The sequence below is a fragment of the Dermacentor albipictus genome, chromosome 7, assembly GCF_038994185.2.
Source record: "Dermacentor albipictus isolate Rhodes 1998 colony chromosome 7, USDA_Dalb.pri_finalv2, whole genome shotgun sequence".
Lineage (NCBI taxonomy): Eukaryota > Metazoa > Arthropoda > Arachnida > Ixodida > Ixodidae > Dermacentor > Dermacentor albipictus.
In genome coordinates this window covers 90,936,677-90,948,776 of record NC_091827.1, presented here as the reverse complement: position 1 = coordinate 90,948,776, position 12,100 = coordinate 90,936,677, and the positions used below count along the sequence as shown (strand labels likewise).

The 12,100-nt window shown below is 49.5% G+C and overlaps 1 protein-coding gene across 1 annotated transcript in view; it reads right to left on the bottom strand.

The window, feature by feature from the left end:
- LOC135916780 (acyl-CoA:lysophosphatidylglycerol acyltransferase 1-like) overlaps positions 1–10,561 on the bottom strand; it is a 151,504-nt gene extending 140,943 nt beyond the window's left edge. Inside the window, exon 1 of the mRNA XM_065450224.2 lies at positions 10,126–10,561. Within this exon, the coding sequence (XP_065306296.1) occupies positions 10,126–10,260 (135 nt within the window). The 5' untranslated portion in view covers positions 10,261–10,561. The remainder of the gene's footprint in view (positions 1–10,125) is intronic.
- Between the last annotated feature and the right edge of the window lie 1,539 nt (positions 10,562–12,100).

Genomic DNA, 12,100 nt, shown 5'->3' with positions numbered 1-12,100 from the left:
ACGTATTATGAGGGGTACTTCTCTCCCTCCCCCCTTTTTCTTTTGAATTGGGAAATAAAGTTTATTCATTCATTCATTCGTCAGGAGTGCATGTCAATTAAGTGTCGGAGTAACGCATATTGTATACTGCAAAGCTCTTCTTGAATTCCAAGTGTCACTGTAAGATTAATTGTTGCCCTTTATGGAGGAACAGTATGGCTGCATGATGCCCTTTAAAGGGACCCTGAAACGATTTTGGCGATTTTCTACAAACGTACTGAGTCGTTAGAGTAGGTTCTTCTGATCATTAATTGATGCATCTAAGTGCTCTGCGTAAAGCGTGTAATTTATTACAAGGTTTTAAAAATACACATCGCTGCCGATCGCAGCGCACTGCTCGGCGGAATTTTAAGCCGCCCCTACCCATATGATGCAAATAACCCATATTACGTTATCTGATTGGCTGACCAGGGCGCGTGGTCGATAATTTTTCCAACTTTATGGTGAACAAATGATGCTCGTAATAGTTGGAATGTTAGTTACCTTGTTTTTGTAAAAAGAAAATAACTTAAAGAGAATACACAAGAATAGTTTTTTAGTACACTTCAGCACTTCCGGCACACAGCAAGTGTCGTCTGCTTGTGTTACAACGTACTCCATTTTGACGAGAGCTCCGCGGTCAGAGTTGGTCTCAGTCTTTTCGCGAGCACTATGATTAGACTTTGCTGCCTTGTGGACTGCAAACCTAGCGACCTGCAAACCGCGAGTCCAGTATTAGGGTACAGTGGCTAGAATAGGGAAGTGTGACGACCGCCGAGCGGCTCGTATGGGAGGCGCTGAAGCCCACGGAGAGGGAACCGCATGGGGGCGCTCGCTCCCGCATTCACGTCATGCCCAGACACAGCGCAGAACACGTCGCCTGTTTCGATAGCGTCGTGTGCGTGCAGTTTTCGTGTCAAGTGTACATTTCGCCCGCTTTAGCATCTGTGCAGTCATGCCTAGAAGGCAGAGTCACTGTTTTGTGCCCGGCTGCACAACAGGCTACAAGTCGAGCAAGAAGAAACTGTCCTTGTTTGGTGCACCTAAAGACTCAAGTGCGCTCGCACAATGGCAGCGTGCTATTCCTCGCGCTGACAAAAACCTGGAAGAAAACTGTGCAGTGTGCGAGTTGCACTTCGACGAACGGTACGTGTCAAGGCACTTTGAGCATAAAGTGAACGGTGAGCTCGTCCGCATCGAGAGAAGTAGGCCTGTGCTGCTTCCAGGCGCAGTTCCTACTTTGTTCCCGAACCTACCGGCTTATTGTTCAAAGAGGCTGCCACCAGAGAGAAAGCGTCCAACAAGAAGTGAACAGAATGCGCCACCCAGGAAGAAACGTGCAAAGGGAGCTACCACACCTGTAAGTGCTGAGAGTACGACAGACAGTGTTGACTTCGAGAATGCATCGTGCGCGCCGTTTGACAACTTGACGTTACCGTCGTGTTCATGGGGAAAACACACGCTTAGTGCTTCGCCCCTAACTATTGCGTACAGTGTGTGTGAGTCCACTGAGGACAAGAGTATTCTGTTCGCCAAGAAGTTAGTTGTGTTCACCCAAGATGAGCATGGAGTGAAGCAAGAAGTGTTCTTGAAGGGGGTGCAGATACCGCACTGTGTGTCAGACGATCCTGAGTGTTTGTTAAGGAACGTAGATGTTCTCAGCGTGTGCGCGGGTGCAGGAACTCTTCAAGAATTTCCTTTCATCATTGGAAATAAGAAATTTTCAGTCTCAGGAACCGTAATCTCAAGCAAGAATTGCCAGGGAACCGCCAATGAAAGCAAGCCATGCATTTCATGCAAACATTTGAGGAAAGCTCTTCTCAATCAAAGATCTGCAAGGAAACAGCGCAACCAGAGTCAAGCTGCACGTATTTCACTAAGAAGGCGGATGCAAGCGCAAGCTATCAGACGGCTGAAGGCTAGGCTTTCATTGTACGAAGAAACTATCCAGAAACTGAAGCAGCAGAGTGAGGAGCTCGAAGAAACCGTCCTCGAAGGCCGACTAAAAGCCCTCACACCGAAGCAACGGCTCGCCGTCATGCAGTGTTTTGAGGGTGCTCGACGGAAGTCACCGAAAGGTATGAAGTACAACCCGGATTGGCTACTAGAGTGCATGATAATGAGGATGAAGAGCCCAAGGCTCTATGAGCACGTGAGACGGGAGGGCATACTGCTGCTGCCTAGTCGATCATGCCTCAAGGTTTACACACGCAAGTACAAGAGTGGGTTCGGCTTTAATTCTGCTGTCTTGGCAGGGATTGCCAAGAAAACAAAATCAATGGATGAATTCAAACGACACGGCGGACTCATAGTGGATGAAATGAAGTTGTCAGAATGCTTGAATGTTGGCACAGGAGGAAAGGTGGAAGGGCTTGTGGACTTGGGAGAGTTTACACCTGACTCCGAACGACACATGCCTTGTGATCATGGTTTGGTCATTATGTTTCAACCATTGACTGGTTCATGGCACCAAGTACTGGGTTGTTTCGCTTCCAGGGGAAATGTGAAGGCTGCACTGCTTTCGAAGATCTTAATGGAAGCCGTGCTGCTTACAGAGAAAGCAGGCCTCAAGGTGGATTTTATCACCTCTGATGGAGCCTCATGGAATAGATCTATGTGGCGCAAGTTTGGGATATTTGGGACCTCATCCTCGATAAAGTCATCCGTGCCACATCCCGTCGAGATAGGGAGGCGCCTTTTTTTCATTTCCGATTTTCCACATTTGGTGAAATGTGTCAGGAATGGCTTTATTAAAGCTCCTTACAAAACACCAGATGGTGCTATTTACATGGAGCACATCAAGGCAGCGTACGATGAAGATAAATGCGCAGTAACATTGAAAGTGATGCCTAAAATCACGTTGTCGCACATTCGCCCCAACAACTTTGAAAAAATGAAAGTAAACTTCGCATTCCACCTGTTCAGTGCTGAAGTTCTCCGTGGGCTATTCTTCTACAGGAGCGAGATAGCTAAGCATTGGAGTGACCCGGCACCAACACAAGCATTTGTGCTCATGATGGTAAAATTAATTGAGGCCATGACAGCACGCATCCCATCAAAAGGGCTTAAAGTTGGTTCTCCCCAGGAAAAGAACATTATCGATTTTCAAGAGTACCTAAACAAATGGGAAGCTTCCTTGGGCAGTTCCAAGCTTGGATTCATTTCCGCAAGCACCGCTGAGGGACTGAGAGTCACTTTGGATGCTACTCTGGGCCTTCTAAAGTACCTCAATGAGAAACTTTGTTTCAAGTACGTCCTCACAAGCCGACTCAGCCAAGACTGTATAGAAAAGTTCTTTGGCATTATCCGTCAGTTTTCAGGATGCAACGACCACCCGACAGCTACCCAATTTTTAATCACAGTGAACTGCCTAAGCTTCTATGATCTGGTAAAGGCACCAAGCAGCGGGAACTGTGCAGGAGGCTCGCTTGTCTCTCTGTTAGCCGATGGAAGTGAGGCCAAACAAGTGGATTCACTGCTTGACAAAGGCAAGCTCGAAGAAGCTTCTGAGGTGCTCAAGAAATCGAAGATCATTCCTGATCATGTGTATCCCGAAAAGACAAGCGATGCCCGACTTGTCTTTTACATAGCAGGGTATCTTGCCAGGAAGACTATAGTAAAAAGCGGCTGCAACGACTGCTTTGGTGAGCTTCTCGTATCACCGCAGAAGGCGAACAGAGATCTCGCTGTACTTACAGATTTTTGTGATAATGGCGGCCTACTTTATCCTTCAGAGAAGCTCTTCTCCTTTGTGGATGCCCTTGAGATTACCTTCACGACATGGTTCAGCTACAATGAACTACACCAAGACAGTCTGGATGAGCTGACCTCCTGCCTGCAGAAAAATTCTGTCGTCGTCGGCTGTGCACGCCATGGTATCGACCTTACGAACCAGATTATAAAGTTTTTTTTCATCACACGCCTTCACTTCTTCACGAAGTCCCTGAACAAGGAACGCGCATCATCTCGCGAGAAAAGAAAGCATCTGAAGCTCAGTTGTCTTACATGAGCATTCAGTCGAAAAGGGACTGCTTCGCGTCTGTGTTTCTATATTGTGAGTCGGAAACTTAGTCTTGTTATGACAATAAAAGTATTTGTGGCCCTCACTCTTTTGTTTAAGGCACTGCTTAAAATCCAGGTCGAACGGAAACGCCATTATCGTGAGTATGCGACTGCCCGTCGCTTGGGTTTCGTTAAATGCATGCCGCATTCGCTAGCTTAAAAACTTCTACAGGAGATTTTGCCGCATCCTTGCGCTGCACCATGTTATTTCAGACTGTGTAGCAACATAAACGCTAAATCGAATAAAGAGACGCAACTGGGCGCGGCCTAGGCAACGCGTCTGCTCCAAGCGCCTGACGTGTAAGTAAAGCCCCTCAATTTTCCAAAAGTAGCGCCATTCTTAGATCTTTCCGCCACCCCGCTCACCCAGGCGCTTCCTCCTCCACTCCTCCTGTCGCCCCAGCCTCCTCCGCTCCCCCATTGGCCAATCTGTGTCACGTGAAAGCGGGCCCCGCGCTTTTGTATATTTTTTTCTTTCCGGCGCAGAGCAGGCGCCGCGCTTTTGTATATCTTTTCTTTCCAGCGCGCTGCGACCCCCAATCTTGGGCCTGCGACCCCCATTTTTGGGCCTCCGCGACGAAGTACGGCAGGCGGTTTGAAGGAGCGCGGTAGTTTTATACAATGTGTTAGGGCCGAGTGCTTAATTGCGATGCCGTGCTGCTGCGCCTACGGTTGCCACAACAGACCCAGTGACGGCAAAAAGCTTTTTGTTTTACCATCCGCCGGGCGCAACGCAAAACGAAGAAAAGTGTAGATTCACAAGATCGGGCGGGCTGACTTCGAGCAAGTGGCAAAGAACGCGCGGCTTTGTTAAGTGACACGGCTCCTCCAACCTCTTCTTTTGACGCCCGTGTCAAAACGGGCCCGTGTCCAGTGCATTGGGGGTGCGTTAAAGAACCCCAGCTGCAAAAAAAATTAATCCAGAGCCCCCATTATGGCGTGCCTTATGAGATCGTGGTGTTGGGATGTAAAACCCAAGAATCAACTTTTCTTCTGTCTTGTGTGCCTTGACTGTTCCAGTTAACGCAACACTGCTTCCTTGTGAAAACTTACAACGCAAAAGAATACAGACGCACGTAGTATACAGAGATAAAATTAGCACTTCAACAAAAGTGTTGCTGGTGCCAATGAGGGAGGGGGATAATTATTTTCTGAACCTCTTTCCAGTTGTCCCATCAAGTTCCTTCTTTCTTTTCTATCAAATTCTAACCATTTGCACTGTAATAAATAAATAACGATTTCATATGCTGGTAAGTTGTTAAAATTATCTATACCGCCTATGTGTGAAAACGTTGCTCATGGCCACCACAACCTGTGCATGAGCTACGTACATCTGTAAAAGGCGCGGAACAGAAACGGCCCTGCTGCCAGGCATTGCTGACCGCAGACAGTCGGAATCTCTCACGCGCCGGCCGAACAAAAGCATCCTGCAGGTACGTAAATTAACCTACGAAACCACGTGCAACCACTTTCGCGCTGTCAAAACCTGAAACTCTGGTAATTACTCGCGTGTCTGAGCACACCGCGTGCTTGTGTCGTGTTTCAGCAACACGAACTTTCAACGTGCGCGCGCTTTACGCCTTAAATACGCCTTGAATAATGGTGCTTTTCTCTATTTCTTCCGCAAATCCGACACGACATTCTTAAGGCCAGTTACCGACTGACAAAGCAAGACCTAGATTGAAAAAACTGCTCCGCAGGACTCGAACGAACTTTTCCGCAGATTTCCTCCCGTAGCGTGTTAGCCGTCGTCTGCTACGGCAGGCCCACTGCCGGCGGCGCCACCGTCGAGGCCGCGCCGAGCGGAGGAGGAGAGAAGTGAATGGCGCTACTTTGGGAGATTGAGGGGCTTTACGTGTAAGCGGGTTACAGCGCCACCTGTCCCGTTCCCTGCGAAGCGTCACGGCGAAGCAGGCGCGCTCATCACACTTCTCCTATTCTAGCCACTGTAATTAGGGCAAACGCAAGCGCAAGGGGACAGGGTCTGGCCGCTTGACTGTGCCGGGATGAGCCACGAGATGAGCAGAAGGGCAAATGTGAACGGTCTGCACGGTGCAGCCACCTGGTGGCACAGAGCTCAACCATACACAGTAGCAGCAACGAAGTGTATTCTTTGCTGCTGGTGTGTATTTTTCGCAGGAGCGTAATCATCACCACGTTGATTTATAAATGTTTAAAATGCTTTACACTTGGTTAGAGCAATATTAGCGCTTTGTTTGACTGGTTAAGCGCTGCGCCAGCAAGTGTCTGGACCGTGCAGACCGATCAGGCTGCTCACGTACGTCTACGCTAAAGTTCCTTCATCAGCTTGAGTTTATGCCTCCAGTCATTTGCCGAAATGACCAGCTTGCCTGTTTTTAGCGGAGTACCGGACACGTTCGGCGCTACGACAGAATGCTCGCAAGGCACGCTGCTTCGATAGCTCTCGGTCGACGGCCAAGCGGCTAGCGGAGAGGTCTCGCGCGGGAGGGGGCGTGCTCCTAAACAACCGGAAGTGAGCGATGTGACGTCGCATCGTGACGCAGAACCAGTGAAGGCGGAGCTTAGCGCCGCTCGCTCGGCGAGCGAGTTGAGGAGGAAAAGCATAGCTAGGGAGGAGGGTAACTTCTAATCGCTTGCAGCTCCATTAATACGTAACGCTTCACTTAAATTGTGGTGCGAATGTTCTACTTAAGCTGTACCCTACGCGCCTACAAAATTTGTCCGAACCGTTTCAGGGGCCCTTTAATTGTTGTGTTATGTGTAACGTAGCGCCCTGTGTAAAAAAATGTAACCAAGACGCAGCGTCATCATTGTAAACGGACAAACCTTTCTTCTTTCTCATGTCTCTCTTTTTTTCTTTTTTTCTTGACACAAAGCCAGTCTGCCTAACAGTTTATGAAGTTGCTGCATCCTCCTTAGAGCCCCTGTGCATTACACATCACACACTGCGCTAAGCCATTTTCAAGGTAAACTGCAGGGAGCGACGACACAACATATTCAGCCCGGATACGGTGTCAGATGCGTGCGCAACTTCGTCAAAGTGGTTTAAGTGCGTTCTGTGGCGCCAGCTTCCGAGAAAATTGACGCTAATTTGACTTAGCCCGTTGAGTGTAGAAAATCAACCGCGAAGTCCGCTTCGACATACCTCGAAATGAAATTAATATCCAGGATGCATCCGTCAACATGGCAAACCAACACCTCGTGATGATGCATTTTGATTTCTGTGTTTGGGGTATGAAAAGCAGTGTTTATCCTATCACACATAGAGATGGTTTCTTTGTCTATAAGCACAAAGGTGATGCTCTTGTCTTCTAAGAGTGGTATTCAACCAATAATCAGCCTTTTTTTTTTTGTTCCACATTAACGTACCAGTCAGTAGTAAGAACAGACCTGAAAAGCGTCACTGACACTGAGCTGTCTTCGGGACTCGGGAGGATATGAAGAGGTTGCCAAAAAAACTAAAATGCTTCTATTGCAAGAATTGAGCAGCTCTCTCGCAAAATGCGACTTTCATGACTAAATGTTTAGATTTTTCCACAGACTTGAGTAGGGCAGAAATGGCTATGATTGCCGCTAAGGTTGGACGCTTCTATAGCGAAGTGTTTGGGGCCTCCGAAATGATTCGCTATACCGGTCACTTCGTTGTAAAGGTCGCGCACCGCAAAACTCGGAATAGAAACCGGGACAGAAATATTTTTCGTTAAAGATATCCCTTCGTTTTAGATGCGCTCGACGGTACCCCGGGAACTGAAATAACTGTCTTGAGCACAGTGCACGTCCAAGACAATAGAAGGGGAGTCTTTTATTTTCTAACGCCTTGCTGCGCATTCTCGATGCGCAACGCTGCAGTGTACCTACTGCCATACCAACTAGCCAAAAACTCTAAGAAATGCATATCGTACATAACGCGTGATCGGGATGCTTGCAGGCCTCGCTGCGTTATTAGAAAAGCGCAACCGCCTTGTTGCCCGGAGTCTCGCACGCGTCGTCGAAGAACACGCTACCGCGTAGGGGCGGCTATCGAACTGCATTCAGGCACGAATGCAGGGGGCTATATCGGGCGAGTCAGCGCGCCATACAGTCGCCAACGATTCCGAAAAGGAATGGGAAACGCCCACGATAAGGGAACAAGAGAGGATTGCCTCGCTAGCCCTCTCTCCCGATCGCCGTCTCTCGTCGGCGAGGTCGTCAAGTTGCATCGTAACGAACGGACCGAACAAAAGCGCACCAGACAATCGGCCCCGATGAATGCGCGCGCGCAAGCCAACCGGCAGAGCTCGGCATGCAAGCACCGCGTCGGTGTTCGCCGTCGCGAACCGTTGCACAGAGCCTTTCAAACGAGGTACAAAAATCGCCGACGGCAGCACCAGAAGCTCCTGTTCCGAGAGCTCCAACACGCCGTGCGCTTTCGTGAAAGTCGCGTGCCGAGATGCCGCAGCTGTTCGGGACACACGCGATGCCTTCCCCGCGACGCTCCATTTATTGTTTTTTTTTGCGTTTCCCTACGCCGGTCCTGTTTCGATTGTTGCTTTGCACGGCGCACGTGTGCAGGGCAGGTACAGTTTCGGGTGATAAGAAGCAATGCAAGAAGAACGCAAGGCAACAACAATCGAGCGCCCCATTCGACCGCCACTGCAGTAACGACGGGACAACGAAGAAAAAAAAAATAGAGACACAGAAAAGAAAGACAACGCGCGGACAGTACAGGAACGCCGACCGGCGATCGAAGCGAAACACGCCTTCTGTCTTTTTTGTTTTTGTTTTTGTTCGCTCCCGCATTTCGACCGCGTCAATCGGTCGATGTTCACGCGCTCGACGCTCGGAAAGTTGCGAAGGGAGACGTCGAATGATCGAACGACGACAAGGCGCGTCATTTCGACTGTTAATAAGCTCACTTGCTCGCCCGCAAGTGCGAGTCCTAAATTAAAGGGAGCCGAGCGTCTGTGTTTACCTCATGTGTCGCTGTTGGCGCAAAGTACGAAGCGTGAAGCGAGGGAACCGGGAAACAAACCTAAACACCCACTTACCCCAAAAAACCACGTTCTTTCGGAGCGTTAGTGTTAGGTCACGTCTCTGCAGCGACTAACCGTGCAGGCAGTTTCCGTCGTAACTGACCCGCTTTTACATGCTGCGCCATACTATCCGATGGAAACAAATAGGTAGCCATTTCACGTCGCTGTGGCACCAGAAAAACCAAAAGAACGTTTGGTCTGGCACTTTAGAGACGATCCCCGACTTTTCACGGCATAGAACGACACGCTCTGAAACCGAAAGCGCCGGCGGCAATCCAGCGCGAACCAAGCGGTCAGAGCATTATAGTTACAGAGCACATACAACGGACACACGTCAATCGACATTCAGCAGCTCGAAGATTATATATATACTTGGCAACTGCATCGGCCTTCACCGGACAACCCCTATGTATTTTTCATTTCAAACCAAAGCACGTCTACAGACCGCTGCTGCCGATGGTAGACGCCACGGTATAGACGCGAGTGCGAGACCGGAAAGACGATGAGGGTAGGCGGGCGAAGACGGGAGCGTCCTCGACAACGCATGGGCGACAGCCGCAGCTGAGAAACAAACCGCGGCACTGCCGTCGCCGCTGTGTGGGCAAGAATGCCGTCCTCGAAGGCCGCTAAGGCTACGCCCGCTTGCGCATTGCCCGTATCGTCGAAAGGGTTACATTCATTCTCGCAAGCCACAGCTGAACTGAAAACAAAACCGACATCGCTAGGAACACGGCTTTTGCCGATGCCGGGATGTCACAACAAAACGACAAAGCGTGCGGAGAAAGGCTGCGGACGCTCGCGACAGGCGCGCAAGCGCCTACGGTGTGTGAATTTTGTCCCGCAAGTTTTCACGTCTGTGTGTTTCGGCTCTACGATAGCGGCAGCGTCCCGTAGGCGACCCCAACCTGCGCGAAGGATCCGCGTTCGTTTCACAAGCAGCTCTTCGCAGACTCGAACACACAGCGAAGGAGTTGTTGAAAGAGCGGCGATCCGATGCCGCAGCCGGCTGCAGCAGCAGAGCCGCATCGGAAGTAGCGGGGGAAGGACTCACATGAAGCGTTCCCGCGTTATGGTGGAGTCCGCGGTTGGTCGGCGAACCGTTGTTGGCGGTGCCATATTTGCCGCCGTCTGCCGCCTTGGGCGGCAACGTCGCACCTCCCCGAGAGATCATTATTCCATCCTGCATTGACGTCGGGATCACGGATGACCGTCGCGGCACATTCGGCGACCGCACGGGCTGCACAAGCGGCGGACTCGTCGTACGCACACACACAGCGACGCAGTCGCCACCATTGAACGCGCTGCGCACGGCCGCAGACGCCGCCGGGGAGGGGGAGCGCACTGAAGAGGAGAAAGTGGAGAAAGCGAGCTTGCCAGACTCGCCGGGCGCGCAGCCGATGAGAGAGAACTGGCGGCGCTGTCGTCGCGTGATGCCGCTCGCGATGCTTTTGGCCGCACTCGAGTGAGAGGTGGACGCGAATGCGAAGGCGCGCTATTTATGAAATGCCGTCGTTCGTTCATTCATTTCAAGTTTCGATAACTAACGTAAAAGTGGAAAACCAATGAAGTACTGAGACGATGCCACTGGTCGTCACGAATTGCGCAGTAGGTTGTGACATGTACGCCATCAGCCATATTCACTCTTTTTTGCCGCACTGACCTATCTAAGTCAACATCGCTGAAAAGCACGACGCTGTACAATGAGACGCCATTAAAAGAGCAACACCGAGGGGTACGTAGATGTAGCCCTGTTGTTATTTGCATGGACAGGCGATCATCCCAAACATTGATGATAAGATCAACAGTTAGTTTCAGGATCACGGGGATGTCTTGCTAGCCCTGCTCTGCGGCAATCGACTATATTCTCTGTATGTCTTGGTGTTTCGCTGTCATCACCAATCAACGTACACCCTCCTCCGCCTGACAAGTGCGAGTGAGAAGCAACCAAGTTCCAGTTTGTGCTCATGCACTGTGGGATACCCCGTAATTGTCACGCCACTTTATAAACATAAACACCCCAGGAAGCACAACTTGGCAAAACCTAGCTTGGTACAGCATGAGCAGGCTAGAAGTACCTAGAGCTATGTCAAGCTATACTTAGACATATTCAAGCTGCTTAGCACTTGATGTCTCCAAGTCATATGCTTATAGCCATTGTGAAGGCAATCAGAAAAAGGTGCTGAATTTTTGAAGGGATTGCCACAGAAGATCCAGGAAGCCTCAGTGAATTGAGGGGGGGGGGGGAAGGGGGGAAGACACAGTCAACTTTTTTTAGTGCGGAAGTTGCCGGCGTGCTTCGGAAAAGGTGACGGGATAGTGGCGTTTATAGTGGATAACTTCATTGACAAGGCATATGAAATTGCTTTGTAGCGCAATCAGCACCACCAATGCAGCGCGCACAAATTCATTCTTAGTAGATTTCCTATGCATCTTCTGAAGCGCTTGCCTTCGCCTGTTCAAATCTGGTGCCCCATTGGGGGCACCAGGTTGAACACCATATTTTATTTTACGGGCTGCACCAATTGCAGCCCGTAAAGGGGGCGCGTAATTTAAAATGAACAAGAAGAGCGAGTAAAAAAATTAAATGGGATCTGTTCAGAAACAAAGCTGTGCCTTAAAGTTGTTTTAAAGTGAAAATATGTATGCACGAGAAAAGATTAGAGAGCTTCTTAAAGCGCAACGCCAGTTGTGAAGGTGGTGCTACATGCAACGGTGATGCTTCGCGCTCTTTTCTGCCGATATTGAAACTTTAGGCAGTGGTGGCGGGCGAATTCGTTCGTGCTTTCGCTTGTTTACAGTGATTCGAGTTTTGGCTGGAGAACTTCGAAGCGTGTTTGCAAAACAGCAGAGCAACTCCTCTTAGGTCGGTAAGTGATTTATTTATTTATTTATTTATTTATTTATTTATTTATTTATTTATTTATTTACTTAAGATACCCCCAGAGGCCGTCATTAGAGGATATTTGAAGGGTTCCTGTGATTTAAGGGTTCCTACTTTACTGGAAATCATTTTAACGATTTGAACG